The following is a 19,559-nucleotide window of genomic DNA, read 5'->3' as shown; positions in this document are numbered from 1 at the left end:
CCCAAAATGTCCAGTTACTAAGAGCAATTAAAAAAAAAAAAAAACCCCACATAAAATTTTCATTTAAACTAAGGATGCAGTTAACAATACTAGCCTACAAGTCCAAGAGTGTGAACAAATCAGGATGTGATTACTTAAGTAGAATAGGCATAAAAGAGCACTTCTGGAGTACTTGTTACTGTCCAAAATATCACTGAAATTCTGATGACTAAGTACAGTCTGCTTATCTCTATTTGAAACAGTGCTGTACAGATTCACTATTTCTAAAGGTCTTCTTTCCATTTCTATATAGATATTCTCCCTTCACATTTTGAAGGTTTGAAGAAGAGGATTGTTTTTCGAGTCACACTAAGTAAACATTAAATGCATGCAGGCTTAAAACTAAAGCATGCATGTTATGTAGCAGCAATAAAAAGTGCTCGGCTTGCACGACTTATGATGCTCAAGCGTTGCCTTGTTAAAATGCCAAAAAACCTTTTTCTTTGCATTCTTTTGAAAAGTAAATCTCTTCCTTTGACCTTGCAATACTTAACTTTTCCGTTTCTTTGGACAAGTGATATTTATTTTACTGAATGCTTTTATATTACAGATAAGGTGGATGAAATAGTGCCAGTTTCCAAGCCATCAAGAATTGCAGACAATGCAACTGTGGACTCAAGAGTGGCAACTATAAAACAGCGGCCTTCTAGTAGATGTTTTCCCTCAGCTACAGATATGAATGTGAGTGGGAGCCATGAAGCACTGCTTTATTCCTGCTAATATATCTAATACCTTGATTAAATAATGCACAATGCTTTGTAAGGGAAGAATTGACATTAATACTATAGCACCTATTAAAATTAAGCACCAGAAATCTGAAATTGCATTGCTCAAGTGCAGAATTTGATCTTACAAAACTTTGCATGTTAAAAAATAACCAGTTTTATTGCGTTTTGGACATATTTTTCCATTACCCACCTTAACCTGTTGCCTTGTAAATAATGTCAACAAGCTCCACTTACAGCTGCTGTCCTTTTATGACCTTCTAAACAGAGCCCAGCCTTCCCTTTCTCTCCCCCTCCTCCCACAAAATAACCCCAAATGTATTACTTTCCCTAAGAATTGTCAGTAAGAGGGGGAGTGGATGAAGCATTATTTCCACGTGGGAGAGACTTTGGTGCTTTAATGTTTTTGGGGTTTTTGTTTGCTCTCTTGTAGTCCATGTATGAGAGACAGGGTATTGCTGTGATGACGCCCACTGTCCCAGGGAGCTCTCAAGGTCCTTTTCTGGGTATACCTCGGGGTACAATGAGAAGACAGAAATCTATAGGTAAAATGCCTCTCTTGTATGGTTTTGTTCATTAATCATATATTTTTAGTAACTTTGCTTCTTCCCTAAAGTGTGTTTCTCCTACATCTTTGCTGCAGTGAGTGACTGTTTAATCTTTGTACAAAGCTCATGAGAAAAGAAGTTTCTGTGTAAGGTGATGCAATTTTCACATTCTGCTTGGCAAGTATGGAATTACAATTTGATTATTTTCTTTAGAATGTTCCCTCTAACAAGGGGAAAGAAAAAAAAGATCAGTACAAGCCTTTTGCAAAACATTAGGGCAAAATGCTATCCTTTTTTTTCCTTGTTATTGAGGTGAAAGTGTTGTAATGCTGTGTAGTTTACAAAGGAATCCTGTTGATCAAATGGACTAAAATTCACCTTTTTTTTCATTTCAAATGATGGCAATAGATGATTTTACAACAAAGAAGCAAAGAACAGACCAAATTTGGGCTTGCTTTGTTCTTGTTAACAATCTTAGCAGTGACTTTCATCAATTTAGAAATGCATCATGCTGATGTAAAATTAGCATCCAAACTATTCCAGTATTACACAGTTTATTTATGTTAAATACCATATTTGCAATGATATAATGTCATCTTTTGAAATTCTACATTATGGGCTTTTTTCCCCAAAAGGATCTTCACAGTCCCTTTACTAAATTTCAGTTGCATCTTAAAAATTCATTAGGTTTCTGAGTTGCTTTATTATATGCATTTGTAGAGTTCTAGAGCAAGGCAGAAGCGACTCTATTGCACAGAATGTCTTCCCTGGTCAATAGTTTCCAAAGAAAATGTGCTTCTCTACAGCCACCTAGACCATACATAAACCCAAACATTTGCCTACACATCAGCCATCAGTTTAATTAAAATTCTGTAGCATCCTTTTCTATCCTGGCACCTGGGATGTCCAACAGGGAAGAATGGTTATGGTGGGAATCAACCTAAAGGCATCTTTTTGTAATTTTGCATATTCCTTGTGCTGTGGGGAATGCACCCTGGAGTTTTGGGTTGGGTGGAGAAATAGTTCAGAGTGAGGGATCCCAGTGGATGTGGCAGTGTTTTAAACGCTCTCTCCGATTTGCAGGAATAACGGAGGAGGAGCGGCAGTTTCTGGCCCCTCCTATGCTGAAGTTCACCAGGAGTCTCTCAATGCCTGACACCTCTGAAGATATCCCACCACCACCACAGTCCTTACCTCCCTCACCGCCGCCACCTTCTCCCTCTCTGTACAACTCCCCCAAATCCCTGACGGCCCGGAGCTATGGAACCATCAAACCTCCATTTAACCAGAATTCAGGTGCAAAAATCTCTTTGGTTCGGCCCGAGAGCGTGGGGACGATGATAAGGGACAAAGGGATCTATTACCGGCGGGAGCTGGACAGATACTCCCTGGACTCGGAAGACCTGTACAACCGGAGTGCCGCAGCCCAGGCCAATTTCCGGAGCAAGAGGGGCCAGATGCCGGAGAACCCCTATTCCGAGGTGGGGAAAATCGCCAGCAAAGCCGTTTACGTGCCAGCCAAGCCGGCCCGGCGGAAGGGGATGCTGGTGAAACAATCCAACGTGGAGGACAGTCCGGAAAAGACCTGCTCCATTCCGATCCCAACCATCATCGTCAAAGAGCCATCCACCAGCAGCAGCGGGAAAAGCAGCCAAGGGAGCAGCATGGAGATCGATCCGCAGTCTTCGGAGCAGCCGGGACAGCTCCGGCCCGACGACAGCTTGGGAGTCAGCAGTCCGTTCGCCGCAGCCATCGCAGGGGCCGTGAGGGACAGGGAAAAGAGGCTGGAAGCCAGGCGCAATTCCCCGGCCTTCCTTTCCACAGACCTGGGAGACGAGGATGTGGGATTAACGCCGCCGACGCCGCGGATGAGGCAGTCCAAGTTCACCGAGGAGGCGATGTTCAGCAGCGAGGATGGTTTCAGACAGCTCATGTCGCCATCTCCCATCCCTGCCCCCAGAGAGCCCGAAAGCCTCTTTAACAGCAGTGAGCCCAGCAGCCAGAGTGACTCAAGGACATTGAACGCTCCGTCCAAAACGAAAGGTGCCGACAGCAGTACGGGGGCAGCCAAGCCCATGGGCGCTCCCAGCTCGGACAGCTACGTCCACCCGGTCACAGGGAAGCTGCTGGATCCAAACTCGCCGCTTGCCCTCGCCCTCTCTGCCAGGGACAGAGCCATGAAAGAGCAGACGCAGCAGATTCCAGGCAAAGGGGACGCCGTCAAAACCGACCTTAACAAACCGCTTTACATCGATACAAAGCTGAGACCCAACATGGAAACGACTTTTCCTGTTACTGCCACTGTCACCAGGCAAAACACCCGCGGCCTGTTGAGGCGGCAGGAGACCGAGAACAAGTACGAGACGGATGCAGGGAAAGAAAAGAAAGCTGAGGAGAAGAAGAACATGTTGATAAACATCGTGGATACCTCGCAGCAGAAGTCGGCTGGCCTGTTGATGGTGCACACTGTGGACACGGCGAAGTCGGACGATACGCCCGAGGATGAGGAGGAGGAGGAGGAGGAAAAGGGAGCCGAGATGGAGCCGAGCCCTGAAAACTCCCCGCCGGAGAGGCCGGAGGGCGGCGAGGAAGCGGAGAGCGAGCTGAGCGTCCCTGCCGCGCCCGAGCCCCCGGCTTCTCCCTGCAAAACCATCGTGGCCGCCAGCTCCGTGGACGACCCCGTCATCCTGCCCTTCCGCATCCCCCCGCCGCCCCTGGCCTCGGTGGACATCGACGAGGAGTTCCTGTTCACCGAGCCGCTGCCGCCCCCGCTGGAGTTCGCCAACAGCTTCGACATCCCCGACGACCGCGCGGCGCCCGGCTCGGCGCTCACCGACCTGATGGTGCAGAGGAAGAACGGCACCCCTTCGCCCGGCCAGCCGGCCAACTCCTTGGACGGCAAAAAGCCAGCGGGTCTCTCAAACTGTTTGCCTGCCTCCTTCCTGCCACCCCCCGACAGCTTCGACAACGTGGCCGACTCCGGCATCGAGGAGGTCGACAGTCGGAGCAGCAGCGACCATCACTTAGAGACAACCAGCACTATCTCAACGGTGTCCAGCATCTCTACCTTATCCTCGGAAGGGGGGGAGAACGTGGATACTTGTACAGTCTATGCAGATGGGCAAACATTTCTGGTGGACAAACCCCCAGTACCTCCTAAGCCAAAAATGAAGCCCATAATCAACAAAAGCAATGCACTTTACAAGGATGCGCTGATCGAGGAAACTGTAGACAGCTTTGTGATCCCTCCTCCCGCTCCGCCCCCGCCTCCCATCAGTGCCCCGCCCAGCCTGGGCAAAGCTGTCCCCCAAAGGACATCCAAGCTATGGGGGGACGTGCCCGAGGTGAAAAGCCCCATTCTCTCAGGCCCCAAGGCTAATGTCATTAGTGAATTGAACTCAATACTCCAGCAAATGAACAGGGAGAAATCCTCAAAGCCAGGGGAGGGATTGGAGTCGCCGACTGGAACGAAAACTGCGAGTCTCAGTACAAGGTAAAAGTAATTAACCAAATCGTTGTCTAAAAAGGCTTGATTTTTTTTTCTTTTTTTTTATGCCATCTCTTTGCTAACTTATCCTGTAAATCACATAGATGAAAGAAGAGTATACTCTGTATTTGCTTAACATTTGAATAGTCTGTGTCAAACAAGAATTTCTTACACTGTCAACATTTGTGTTGCCTACACGATGGAACAGGAGTTTTCTCAGTCTTCAAAAGCAGTTTGCACAAGCTTTCCAGTTGTTTTGATGTGAATTTCTTAGATTTCTCTTTAATTTTTTTCCCTCTTTAATTTATTTCCTCTTTAGTAGTTTTCCTTTTAAAAATGTGGTGATAATTTAATTTTTCTTCAGTCCCGTGAGGTACGTTGGCTTCAAACGGGTAAAAAGTGTTTTTGCCAAGGGTTGGTTCACATTCACTGTGTGGTGTCATTTGATTCATGCTGAGACCTCTCCTAATCTGCTTTATCAAAAAGTATTTCAGAGAATTGCCCATTAAAATCACTTTGCACTGCTCATGTTATTACTAAATCACATCTGTATGGAATGTGGACATAATATCATGAAATCCATAGTTATTAAAGAAAGAAAGAAAGGTAATTTTGTTACTTTTATTAGGAGGCTGAGGGGTTTGGGTTTGGTTTTTTTTTAATGTGCTGGCTTTGTTGTTTTTTTTTTTAAAGTATGGCACCTGATTTTATTAGAATTATTCTGCTGGTTAATAAATAGCTCAGCCTTTGGAAACCTGCTGCACTTTCCAAGCATGAAGATAATTTGTTTTTAAGGAGAGGGTGTCTCTACTGCTTGCACAGATTGCTCATTCAGAAAACAGTGTGATCCACAGCCTCAGCATAACACAGTTATATATTATTTCCTGCAAGATGAAAGCCATCAAACTGGTGACAGGGAGGGAATTCAATGTTTAGAATTGAGAAATGGGAATAAAACACAGAAATTGTGGAATTCCCATCAGTGGCACTTGACTATATGGAGCAGAAATTGAGGTAGCTCTACAGAAAAAGCCTTTATACTTGAAGAAAAAAAAACCACAATATTTTTGCTAGGTGTTGATCATGTTTCTTGTTATGCCCCATGGACATGTTGTCTGTAGCTTCATATATATAATATTTTTATCAGCTTTTATTTTTAAACATATTTCCAGGTTACAGTGGAGACCTTTAGCATCCCATTTTATTAGAAGATAGCTGAGGCTACCAACTACAGTGTATTGTAAATACAGTTGTCAAAGTGCTATCATTACTGAGAGGAAAATGAAAAGTAGAAGTAAATAGAAATAATTTTTTGTGAAAGATATTTTTAAAAAGATATAAAGGGTGGGGAAAAATTCAAAAACTCTAGCACTTAATTGGAGAAAAGAAAACTATTATTTAAGCAAAATAGCCCCATATGTTACATTTTAGAGGGAGATCTGACTTAGTGTTACAAATTCGTGTTTCTTTTCTGTCCTTGAGGTTTTTTAATTTTTTGAACTCAGCTTTGGCAAATTACTGAGTCTTCATTATGGAATACAGAAGCTCAGCTGGGGGCAAAAAAATCCACCCAAAGCATTGTTGGAGTGTGGCTGAAATCCTGCTTGTTCCCTGAAACGTAAACTCATCTTAGCAAACTGGAGAGAGGATCCTGGGATGTCACAGTGCCAAGAGAGCTGTGAGGGGATCAATGGGATAAGTTGGCAGTGGCAGATCTGACTGTGGGAGAAAACGACACCTCCACAGAATTCCCGGTGGGAACAGGAGGCAAGAGGGCTGCATTTTGTTTCCTGCTGCTTTCCAAAGTTATGTGATTACTTCCTTAATTAGGAGCTGAGTTGAAGCTGCTAAAACCACCAGGAAAGGTTGCTCAGGATTTCTTTTTTAAGCAAATAGCAATCCAGAGACAGCACAAGAGAACCAGCAATCCACAGTCACTAAAAGTGTGTTTGAAAAGGTGCTGCAGGCAGTGTCTTTTCATCTCCACAAGGCTAAGGCAGAGAGATGGAAATGGAGAAGTTCACTTGTGGATTCAGAAATCCTGTGGTTTTTTTCATTGCTTTTACTGCCTCTTTATGTCTCTAAAAGTTAAATAAATTACAGCCTTTCTAGCCTGACTGCACGACTGACACAGTTTTTTACAAAGCTGTCAAATATTATGACCAAGGAATACCATCTTGTGAAAATTTCCAGTGTAATAGGTAATGTTTACATTTCAAAGGTAAAATTCCTGGAGTTTCTTGGTAATTTTTTTCCCCCTAATACTCTAAAGCCTATGATAACCAATTGTAGAGCTGGTAGCCCTTCTCTGTGAGGTAGCATTAGAAAGGGACCAGGGAATTTTAGCTCACAAAAAGCAGGGATTCTGCTAAATTAAAGAACAACTCATTATCTCTGCGAACAGAACAGTGATAATAAATGAGCCTGTTCCTGTCCTTCAGCCAAAGAGAGGGATTGGGAAGTGTTATAAATAGGAACAATGTTCACAGGCTTGCTTGGGTGGTGTTCACAGCACAGGCAGCCTGATGAAATTAAAAATATGTGTTTGCTTATGGGGCCATACATGAAATTATAGACCAGATTGGAATGCTAAATACCACTAGGAATTCTTTTTGCACAGCCAGTGGATGTAAATCTGTGGTTCACTCAAGGCAATTGCCCTGTCAGGGTGGCACAGGGATGAACTAAACTACAGATAGTTGGGTAATGGCCAGCTGCAGAAACCCATAAAAACACCTTCTTTGTGTGTTTTTGATAAATGAGGATTAGGAAGAGATCATTCTGTGGTGCTGAGCAGCATTTCTTAGTTATTGCATTAAAACCACCCTAAACTTGCTTTTATTCTCTGCACCTCCATTTAGCAGTCATTTTACACCATGTATTTATAGTTTCCCGTGGTTCTTATGGAGACAACAAGCTTCAAGATTTTTAAGCAGAGCATGGAAATGCTTGGCTGGAAACCATCTGCTCCTCAGTGGCAGTGACCAGCCTGTGGGATAGGGAGAAGGAGCCCAGCAGGAGAAGGGAAAGGAGGAAGAAGTGAGGAGGATGCACTTGCTTACTTCCTACTAATTAAAGAATAATTAAAGGGTTTGATCAGAAGCTTCAAGGAGAGAGCTCCATATCCCAGTCCCAGTTTTGGCCAGCAGTTTCTTTGAGAAATTATGGCCATCAGTTGTGGTGCCAGAGGTTTTTATCTGGTTGATCTGTGTCCTCCTGCAGGAGAGGAGGGCAGGGCATGTCAGCCACAATGCCATAAATGTGGGAGTGATGGAGGATGAGTAACCAGGTGGAATTGAGTCCTCTAGGAAGAATAGCCTGCACTGTGCTGGAATAACAAGTTTTAAAAGTGAAACTGGCCAGTGGTTTTGGCCATGTCTGAATTAGGTTTTTCATGAGTACCTGGAAAACTTCCTTTTTTTTTCCCCCACAAACAGGTAAGGCAGAAGTGAACTTAGCAGTGAGTGCTGTATAGGGACTGATCCTACATTTGGTTTACTGTAAAGGATGTCTGTAAAGGGTTTGGCAGAGGATGAAATAAGTGCCTTGGTTTTTCCCTTTGCTGCTCTCCCATTAGACTCATTCCACGTCGTTAACTGTTTGTCAGCCAATTTCACAGGACTGCTTGCTTTGTCAGTGATCTCTGCAGCATTTCAGTCATTCCATTTTGTCATTTTTATTTGCTGTCATGACTGCTGTTGTCAGAGGAGGGTCATGCTGAAGTGCCATGAAGTAAGTGCCGACCATAACGCATGGACTATTCTGTGTTGTACATTCTGCTGCTCTTTAATGCTCACCCATTGTTATTGCATTCTGGTGACTTTGGTGGTGGCTGTGTTTCTCACAGTGTGATGTGGATTAGATCATCCTAATCCAGAAATGGTAGCCATCCTAAAATGGGAGGTAGGACGTCATCTCAAGGTGAAATAAAAGCCACATTCAGCAGAGGAATACTCAGAAAATATGTTGGGAGCACGAGCACATGAGACCAGATTCCTGAGCACCTAAATGAAGGGCAGGACTTTTCAGATATGCCCAAATTCTGCCAGATTTTTGGAGGTGGAGGGGTGGGGAGGGATGGTTAGTACAGTTTTACACACCAGTGTGAGGCTAAAAGTAGAGACAAACCAGCCCTTGTGGTCGTCTCTTGTCCTTGAAAGCTGTGTGGTTACCCCTTTCTCCTTCCAGCTTTCCTTCTCCCTGCCGTTATCCAAGCAGGGAGGGCTGAGGCTGCCTCCTGGCCCAGCAGCATCACTTCCTGCTGGTTTCCAGACATTTCACATGGAAACTCCTGCTCCTGCACACACAGACTCCCACAGCCCTTGATGATTGTTCCTCACTGGCAGCAGACACCGAGCATCTCTCAGTTCTTCTCCCCAAAATAACACCGTTGTGAGCAGCTCTGGATCCTGCCAGTCATCACGTCAGCCCTTGTTCTTCATCTTCCCCCAAAACAGACAATTATTGTCTTACTTCTCTGCCATACAATTTTCCCTTGACAGCCCAAAAAGAAGGTAAAAATATTAAGAGGGGAAGGAAAATTTTGGGGTTTGTGTGGCCTTGAAGATCTGTAAGAAGTTAATTTCTTGCAGGATGCCTATATAGAGACTCCACTCATTGCTCCTCTTGGTTTTTAAGATGTTTTTCTTTGATACAATGGAAAAGCTGTGTCAGAACCAGCAAACCTTCTGGAAAGTTCCAGGATAAAACAGCTCCCATGAGCTGAGAATAATGTGTTGGGGTTTTTTTCATTTTTCCATGGGAGCTGCTGCACTGATTTGCTTCTGATATTAAGTTAACAGTAAATTTGAATCCTGCAAATAAAATTAAAAATTTTAAATAATTTCTTGCCCACAAGCTGTGCTGATGGCTTTTATACTTGCAGGCCACATGGTTGTGACATATAGGTTATATATTTTGATTTTAATATGAGGCAACATAATGGGCATTGCAATCAGTGCAGCTCACAGCAGCAAATGTTTATAAATTACCACCATATGCTGATTCTAATAGAGCAAATTTTATTTAAAATAATTATCGGACTTTTCACCTTTTTTTTAAATGAAATTTGGGCTTTGGCAGGTTTAATATGGATTTAATATGCTTAGGATAACAGATGATCAAATAAGGCATAAGAAATAGTTCTTATTGAAAATCTGGAAACCCCATAACAACAAGCCATGCCTGCTCTCCAGCTGGAATGATCTCTCTCCTTATTGACTAGGGTAGCAATCAACCAGAAAATGCAAGACAGATGATGGTTTCAAGGCTGTGTCTGCATCCCAGATCCTAGGGGAGATGTCATAAATTATAATTTAGGATGCATGGGAATTACATAAATATCCTTGTTTTCTTCCCTTGGATTACAATTACAGTGCAGCACAGAAGAAAGGAGTTGATACAGCAGGTGGAGAAGGGGAAAAGAACGTGGAAAAATAATCTTGAAGTTAAAGGCATGGACTGAAAGGCTGGAAGTGCTACAGCAGACTTCCCTGAGCTACCAGGGCTGTGCCCATGCCAGGAGAGCTGAGCACTCACACAGCTACAAAGCTGAACTGGTGTTGAAACCTCTGCAATCAGCTAAAATTAAAAAAAAAAAAAATCTTACCACTGTCCTAGAGTTCTGTTTTCATAGTCAGCAGTTCTGAACCTCTGGCTTGAACAAAACAAGATGCTCTCAGACCTGCTGCTGCTGCTTGCAGCCATGTGGAGCCATTGCCTTGATCCAGGCTGACAGGAGCAAAGAACCAGGATGCCTTGGATGCTGTGCTCACCCTGGCTGTTCCCACCCATGGGGCTGAGAAGGTTAGGGAATGCTTGAAATGAGAGCACAGAGTTTACTTTGGGGGGTTTTATTTTACTGCCTTAACATCCTTGATTTGAAGGCAGAGTGGCAGTAATTTCCTGAGCAAGGATGGGCAGGGAGTCTTTAAGAGGAGAAGCAGCAAAAGGGAGATGGAAAGCTGAAGGTGCACTGAGCCTGGAGCTGCCAGTCAAGCAGTAGGAATTATGTTTCATCACCTGGAATAAAAGAAGTTGGATTTTCATCATCCATTTGATCTTGCCACAATGCATGTGAATACAAAACCCTAATTTCTAGTATTTGCAAGACACGGAAGTTAAGCAGAATGGTGATTGCAGGTAAAGATCAGTGATTAATTTCCCTGTTTATACAAAGCTCATTCATGCCATCACGAGGACAGCACTACCCCAACCTTTTTCAAAGCAGGTCCTTTGTTGATTTTAAATTATTTCATGCCTTAGTAATAAGTGTGAGGCTCCTGATGCTGAGGTGAAGTAGGTGGAAATAACTTGCTCCCCTTGGTTAGTAGAATTTAATAGCATCTTGCCATAGACTTTTTATTTGTAGGAATGCTTAGCTCCAGCTGTAGAAGACAGTGAGAGCAATTAGGCTCCAAAAACATCCCAGGAAACACTCAAAACCTTGCCAAGAGTTCCCTTAGTTAAATTACAAAGCCATAAGTGCTGGAAGCATTGTTCCTACTGGGTTTTAAGTGAAGTACCAATCTTCCAAAGAGATCCCCCTGTTCCCATTGAAATACATGGAGCAGCCTGTGGGAAATCAGTGGGGATGTTGGTGTGAATAAGATGTATGTTCTCCAAAAAGTTATTCTTGGTGCTCTTCTGACGACAGGGAGCTGGATTTGAATGGGACCCACCGTGAGGGGAGCAGGAATGTGTGGCAGAGCTGCAGTTCCCTGGAGCCTGGCTTGGTTATTCAGTGCCAAAGCCCATGGGGTGATGCAGGCAGCACTCCCAGGGCTCTGCACAGCCAGCAGCCAGCCAAGGAATTGCCATCCCCTGCTCAGGGCTGCAGTGAGGGAGAGAGGGATCAATAACCTGTTTGTTACCTCTGCCCCATGTTAGCCTTACCCTGCTTTCCCTTCAGCTCCTTGAGATCTTTCCAGCACAGTGGGGAATCTGTGGATTAATGGAAGCATTTCTGTCTGACATCACACACCCAAGCCATCCTCAGCTCTGCCCAGGAGGACACATCAGGCCTGGGGACAATGTGGCACTCGGGAACAGAGGGCTTCTGTCAGGGTCTGCGCTGGAAATCTCAGCACAGCATCAGCCACGTGATCCTCTGGAGTCTATGGCATTGCTTCAAGGATAAATAAACCCTTCCTTTGGTCTGGAAGTGCTTTAATTTAGTTGTGTGAAGGTTTTCCCAGCTGGCAGGATATTTTTGAAGTGAAAATCTCTGGAGCTGTGGGCACCCGAGGGTTCTGCAGAGCATCCTGAAGAGCGAGCTGACTGGCAGGCTCTTCCCGTGGGAATGAGGGCTGTGGGGTCAAGCCTTTCATGGGATGAACAGACCCAAACCTTCTAAATTTGCCTCTGTAGCCAGCAGGCAGAAGCAGAGGGTCGTGCTCCTTCACCCACCCTGTCAGGCTGGGCAGCAGAGCGAGCCTCTCAGCGAGGGTCAGGCCTGCTCAGCTCGGAATCTGAAACTCCTTTTCTTCAGGCAGAACTTGATCCCAGCTCCATCAGCTCCAGGCATGCACAGGAACAAGGATTTTGCCTCATTAACTTTGTAGTGAAACTGCCAGAGTATAGCTTCTGTGTGGAAGGAAATGGACACCAAGATCTTTTAGGAACATTAGAAGGACTGGTTTGTGTTTAAAGCTTGAACGGAAAGGGAAGTAAGAGCAGCTTGTGAGGCTTGTTCTGTAAACAAACAGGACTACAAACATTCCACAAAATTCACTGAGCAAATGCCCAAAGATCCAAAATCCACTGCTTCTGAAACTTTCTGCAGCTGCTGTTAGTAGCTATGTAATGTGTGAGGCCAGAAGAGAAGAATTCCAACCTTCCACATCACAAAGGGAGGATCAGCTCCAGGTTGTGCTTCGCGGGGAGCACACAGCACTTGTGCACTTGTTCCACTCAGTGTTTCTCATTTCACCAGCAGTTAATTTGGGAGCAGGGGTCTGAATAGGAAAGAATATGCTCTGGAAGGTGTTTTTCTCATAAGCAAAGGTTTTGTCTTTAACTATGGCTTACCATTGGTTTTCTGGGAGAGAGTTAATGACGCCGTTTCTGTACTTCTGGTTAAACAGTGCAAATCCCCAAGCATTCCCATGCCGTGATTCCCACATGCTGCTGTGGAGATGCCTGTGGCTGGCAGCTCTAACTGTGCCTGTCTGTTTGCCCTTGCAGGAGCACGGAAGTCATGAGTACTGTCTCAGGTACACGAAGTACAACAATCACTTTCACTGTCCGACCCGGAGCCAGCCAGCCGATCTCCCTGCAGAGCAGGTCCCCAGACTATGACAGCAGGACCTCAGGAGCAAGGCACGCTCCCAGCCCTGTGGTTTCACCAACAGAGATTAACAAAGACATCCTGCCTGCTCCTCTGACTGCTTCTGCTTCAGCCTCATCTCCTTCTCCAACTCTGTCTGATGTATTTAGCCTACCCAGCCAGCCCCCTTCTGGGGACTTGTTTGGCTTGACCACAGGGCGCAGCAGGTCTCCTTCTCCCTCAATATTACAACAGCCAATCTCAAATAAGCCTTTTACAACTAAGCCTGTCCACCTGTGGACTAAACCAGATGTGGCAGATTGGTTGGAAAGTCTAAACTTAGGTGAACATAAAGAAACATTTATGGACAATGAAATAGATGGCACACATTTACCAAATCTACAGAAGGAAGATCTGATAGACCTTGGAGTGACTAGAGTTGGGCACAGAATGAACATAGAAAGAGCTTTGAAGCAGCTGCTGGACAGATAAGAATAGCTATTTTGCCTCACAAACTTGTGTTGATAACTAGAGATGGGCTGGTACTGACATACCCCAAATGCCTTGTCTGTCTGCGAGTGCCAGCAAAATTGGGGGGGGAGGGGGAAACAGATGAATTCCTGGTACTCAGGTGATGCAGACTGTCTGCTACATGCCCAAACACAAACCTAAAGATGCTAAAGAAGTGGGGCCATTTTATTTCAAAGCTGTGGGGAGATGTGAGAGAGAGACGATTGTTAACTTCCAAAATGGCATTTCTTGATAACTGCCCTTGGCCGGGAACGTCGCGTGACGATTTTCTTTTTAAATTGCAAACATTTCAGGGCTTCTTTTCTTGAAAAAAAAAAAAAATTGCATTTTATTTTATTCTCTTGTTGACATTCAGTCTCCAAGCAGGCCTCCTTCCCCAGCCCTTGGTTCGTTTTAAGAGGACAGGTTGCTCCATTACCACTCAAACCCAGTTTGATCAGTGGCAGAGATACTGAGGAGGGTACAGGAGTTCATGTTCCTCTTTTTTTACTGGTTTAGCTCCCTGGTTTGTTGGCAGCGAAGCTGGTTGTTCTGCTGGAGTCAGTCCAAAGGTAACCTTGCTCTGTTTTACCTGGTATTTCTTTATTTCTGCAGTTGTATTTAGCACTCTTCCAAGGTGGCAGAACAAGTTCAGTGCCTGTCCATTGCCAGGGCAGGCGCTGAGGAAAGGCCGAGGAGGGATGCACATGGAGAGGGACAACAGGATGAAGCTGGTTTGAACCTCAGAATCCCCCAGTTCTCGACCAGCTCCACTGCTGCTGAGCCAAAACATGAACTCCACAAGCCAGGACAAACTTTGGTGTACAGGCACAGCTTTGGGATTGCCAGTCACACCCCGAGAGAGGCTGAGCCCTGAGAGGATGTTCAGTGCAGCGAGTGGTGAGTGCTGAGCTGTTTGCAGCAGCAGGAGAAGGAGAAGGGAGATGAATGTTCCCATTGAAGTCAGTGGGAAGGCTGCCAGGATGTGAAGTGAGAGGGATTGCAGCCTGCTGGGGCTCAGCTGGTGACAAGGAGGCAGGGAGGTGCTGCCAAGGCGGAAAGCCGCCGAGCGTCTCGGGGTGCATCCTGAGAGCCAGGAGAGCTGATCAGGGTCTGCTTTGGTCTCTGCCCAGGGCAACTGGCTCTGGGCAAGGACACAGAGCTGGGCACTGGCCCCTGGCCCATTGCTTAGCACATTGCTTGGCACGAGAGGTGGGAGCATCCTGCCAGAATCCAGGGCTGGGAGTGGGGCAGAGAGAGCTTTCCGGGAGACTTCGTCAGCATGGGGGAAACACCCACGGCTGGTTCACATGGCTTTTTGGGGAAAAAAAAAAATTACTATTTTTTTTAATTTTCAAGTCAACAAGTCTCTCTCTCTGCATGTTTGAGCTCCCCCTTGTAATTAACACCTCTGAATATCTGTGAGTTTTGTAGGTCTTTCTGGACAGAATATTCAAGATGTTCAAGGTGGGTGAATTGGGTGTGGATGGCTACACTGCCTCCCTACCAAACTTTCAGGTTCCCTTACATTTTGCAAGGTACCTGAACTTTCTTTCCTTGATATGGTCCTTGATATGGTCCAGCCTATCTCTAATTTTTTTATTATTGTGATTATTTTTTGCTCACAAACAAGTGTCTAATTAGGTCTGCAACAGCCCTAGTATGAGTACATAAAGTTTAGCATTTTAAATATCTTTCTTTACTGCAAGTTTAAATAGTTGTACAGATAGTTTATAAGCACAATATTTTAAGAAAATAAGTGGCTGGTCTACTGGGCAGCCTTTGTGCCACTTCAGTGCTAGGAAGTTAAAAACAAACTAAAAAAAAAAAGAAGAAAAAAAAGAAAAAAAAAAAGAAAAAAAACTTTTTGTGGTTTACTACTATTTCTGTGGAATAATTATAAAGTCTTGACCTTTTTAAAATCAACCTCATTTGGATGCATCTGAACCAGCAGAGCTGTGTTATATTTTCTATCTTTGCTAGAACTTCTACAGAGGAGGATGAGTATTTCTTCAAAAGTGGTTACAGTTACCAACTGCATTGGAAACTCATAAAAATCAACTTATTTAAGCCTCCTGCCCCCTTTATGGAACAGCAAATCTTTTGACTTAACATCTGTTACTGCGCTCTGTTTGTATCTGGGGAGATCCAGGAACCTTGTAATAAAAAAGAAGCACCAAGGCATTTTCCTTCTGGGGAGTGCTGAGTTTTTAACATGGGAGGTGTAGAAAGTGGCAGTTCCACTCAGATAGGTCGATGCAGGCAACTTGAGGCCATCACACACTTTTAAGAAGTGAAAAAAAGAAATAAAATAATGGTAATTTAGCCATCGTTTGTCTTCCATTTGGTGATACAACAGAATTCAGTAAATAAACCACTGATGCCATGCTCTTTATTTTATTTTTATTTGTTTCTTTGGGTACAGTTGCTATTACCTCTATAACACGTGCCAGAAATACGTTAGGAAATAAATACAGTAGTGCAAGAGAAATGTAGAAGTTGACTTTTAAAGCTGCTTTTTGGATCCCAACCTTGCTGTTGGTCAGCCTCGGTGCTGACACACCCAGTGAGTCCCAGGTGAGAATCATCCCTTCCTCACAGGATGCTTCCTGCTGGTGCAGCTCTTCAGGGAATCCCAGAGCAGGCACAGGACGAGGGGGAAAGAGCAGATTAACGAGCTGAAAGGGAACAGTTTCATTTTTCACCTTGTGTCCTACGGAGAGAAAAGGTGAGGAGACCTGAGGGGACCTACTTGGAGCACCAAAATGCACCTCTGCCAAGTGGAGTTTGGTCTCCAGCTCCGAGTGTGGCTTGAAGCTCAAAAAGAAAGCAATAGTAACAGGTGATGCTGTGTGTTTTCATCAGCCTGGAGATGGTGGGGGGGAGGAGAGAAGACCCATTTCTTTCATGCTACTCTGATAGTGAAAAACAAAGTCGTTAGAGATCTAAGATATTCTGGGTTTTAGGATCAACTTTTGTTTATATACTGTAATTTAAATAAATTGCATTTACATGCCTAGTTTCTGTAATATTTGTGTATACAATACCAAAATCTTACAAGATGTAAATTGTGTATAACTGCACAGACTCCTTGCCCTAGGTGTCTGAGAACATTTTAAGTTTAATTCATATATTATAAAATGACTAGATGTGACTGTTGATTTACAGAATTTACATATCACAAAAAAAAGTTAATTATTTGTGGTACTTAAGTTAATAAAAAATAGTGATTTTTTTTTTTTCTTTTCTTCTCAGTTCTTAAAAAGCATTACCCAGTTGATCTGGCGATGATTATGTGTATGAGCCACAAATATTGATAATTTTTCCATTACATTTTTTCTTTTCTTTTCTAGATATTAATATGTTTCTCGCTATAGTTTGTGTAACAACTTGTGTTCACGTTATCTATGTTGCTGTAATTTTTGTGCTTTAATTCCTCTTATTTCGACTGATTAAAAAAACAAAAAAATTCAAGCTCCTGTAACTTGCACTTTTCCCCAATCCTTAATACTCTTGTATGGCAACCAAAATTACTGTAAGAAATAAATATAATATTGCACTAAGGGTGTGGTTCTGATTGCAAACAGAGAACACTGTCTGGATTTTTATTAAAAAAAGAAAAAGAAGTTGCCAAAAAAAAGTTGCAATTTGTTATTGAAAACGCATAAAATGCTTTAACGAAATGTAGATAGAACTAAGGGAAAATTATTGATTTATTGTTGGGAAAAGCATTTCCTGTTTATTCCTTCTTTTTTTTTTTTTTGGTTAAAGCATTCCTTATGCCGAATTCACTTCCCCAATTCCAGGGGTCACGCTTGAAATCTGGAAAAGCAGGAAATTTCTGAAGGGGGAGAGGTAGAAAACTGCATTATCTGATTTTTTTGCCTTAAGGTGGAATTCCCAAACCCGTGGAATGTTCTTTGTCCTGGCTGAGCATGTGTGGGGATTTCCCTGAGCTTTAGTGCTGCTGCTGCTGCTGCAGCTCTGGGCTGCTCTGCCATCCCACGAGGAGCTGAAAAGTGGATTTTTGGTGGTTTTTTCCCAGTGGGGGGTTGGAGTTTTTTCCAGGGCAGAGCAGTTGGCAGAGGGGAGAAGGGAACAGTGCTCCTTGTCCGACTTTGTGCATCTTGTGACTCTGAAATTGTACCAGGGGGGTCTGTCTGTACTGTGAATAAACGAGGATACAAATGGAAAACAAAAAACAAACAAAAAAACAAACGAGGAAACAATTCACATCTTCTTTTGGCTTGAGTTAAAAGATTTGTTTTTCTGTCTTTAAATGGTGATGCAATGAAGAATATTTTTTATTTTTATTTTCTAAGATATTGGAATAAATGCCTAGAACTGTTGCCATTTGGTTTCATATGTTCCTTAACTACAATTCTCTTCTCAGCTGTCATTCCTGGTTCATCATTTTTGTAGCTCCCTATTATTATTTCTCTCATGATTTCCCAACAGCAATTACTTGGCAGCTTTGTTTTGTTAAAAACATAGATGAAAACCAGCCTGTTTGGGGTTCTTTTGTTTACTTACTTCAGGTATTGTGGCAATCCAGTGCTAAACACCTGTGTATCCAAATAAAGTCAGGTATTTCCACTGCAAAACAAAGAATGCTTTGCAATTGTCACTGTTTGTTGGCCAAAGAAATGAGAAGAGTTGATCATTGCTGTCATTGTGAGCATTGTATCAATGTGTTCTGCTTTATTCTTTGGTTTCTGTATTTTTCCTTTCTTTTCCTGCATTTCTTGGACTTTTCATCCCCTCTGTCCTTGGCTGGGCCACCCAGAGTAGCACAGTTGTAACAACACTTCAGAATGTGTGGTTTAACAAAAACAAAAACAAAAGTTGTATGTGCCTTATAATTTTCCACCTGGATCAGCTACACTGTATCTCACATAAAAAGCTTTATCTTCAAGGTGTTCAGTACCTGACAAACAGAGAGTGCTGGGGGTTGGAGGAGCTCCATGTCACTGCTTTGGGGAAACCTGAGGAGCTGCAGTGACCCAGACCTTACCTTGCCACAGTTTGGGCCTTGTGAGCCTCATGTCGAGTCTTCTATTCAAATCAAGCTAACAAGAGGGGGGGAAACGAGATCTCAAGACTGTTATTTTGGGTTCAGTTCACTGCCATAAATCCTGGGTTGTTGGTACAGCTGGCATGGGCTGTGTCTCACAGACGGTGGTAAATAAATAACCCAAGTGGACTTCATGCCATTCAGTCTGCCACAAACTGGTTCTGTGCCACTGACATCTAGTGGAACCTGATGGACACTGTCTCAGAGCAATAGCAGACCTTTCCACGTCCTGATTTCTTTATTTTCCACAGCTGTCATTCTTTATACAAGAAGCTGTTTTAGGAAATTTTGTATTGTTGTTGTTTAGGTTGGCCTGAATATGTAAGCCACAGAAAGGCTGACTGTATAATTACACAAATTATACATGAATGAGAAGTCTTTAATGTGTTCTCTGGTCTCTCTGTGCTTATGTTTTCTCAGTTTTTCTGTTTTGAATGTCAGCATCTCCATGTGATACTTCATCTGCATCCGGCATGGTTTTTAACGGGAATATGGTTTTTGTCTCCAGTACTGTAAACCTTGGACTGTTTTGAACCATTTCTGACACTACAACCCGATGAACAACAGCTTGTTCAGCTGCAAATCGCAAAAGAAAGGGAGTTTTGAGGTTAGGAAGCAGTTCAGAACAGCCGGGGGGGATTTCCCAGATGCGCTGGCAGAGCTGAAGTTTGGTTTCTCCTGTAAAATTCCAGTTGTTTTTCCTCAGGACTGATGCCAGGAGGAATCCGTGCACGTGTGTGTGAGTTGTTGTGTGCTTTCCATGTAAAGGTTTTGGGCAGCCTTAGAGATCAATGTACAGATAGGACACAGTGTTGCATGTGCTTCAAACTGTACTGGAATCAATGTCGCCGTGTACCTGTTTGCTTTGGAACTCTGAAGAGAATACAATATACAGAAACCTCAAAATCTA

At 43.7% G+C, this 19,559-nt stretch overlaps 1 protein-coding gene across 3 annotated transcripts in view; it reads left to right on the top strand.

Annotated features, from left to right (window-relative positions):
* SHANK2 (SH3 and multiple ankyrin repeat domains 2) overlaps positions 1-19,559 on the top strand; it is a 278,447-nt gene extending 258,888 nt beyond the window's left edge. For 2 of the 3 annotated variants that reach the window (XM_085063353.1, XM_085063354.1), the window contains 4 exons: positions 590-720; positions 1,198-1,309; positions 2,396-4,805; positions 12,984-19,559. In XM_085063353.1, coding sequence (XP_084919479.1) covers positions 590-720; positions 1,198-1,309; positions 2,396-4,805; positions 12,984-13,557 — 3,227 coding nt within the window. In that variant the 3' untranslated portion in view covers positions 13,558-19,559. Of the gene's footprint in view, positions 1-292; positions 353-589; positions 721-1,197; positions 1,310-2,395; positions 4,806-12,983 lie in introns of all 3 variants that reach the window. The other variant, XM_085063352.1, reaches the window with a different exon arrangement.

The sequence above is a fragment of the Lichenostomus cassidix genome, chromosome 5, assembly GCF_008360975.1.
Source record: "Lichenostomus cassidix isolate B80296 chromosome 5, HeHo_3.0, whole genome shotgun sequence".
NCBI classification, from domain to species: Eukaryota; Metazoa; Chordata; class Aves; order Passeriformes; family Meliphagidae; genus Lichenostomus; species Lichenostomus cassidix.
Note: the sequence above shows the minus strand (reverse complement) of the source record. Positions and strands in the feature narration are given on the sequence as shown.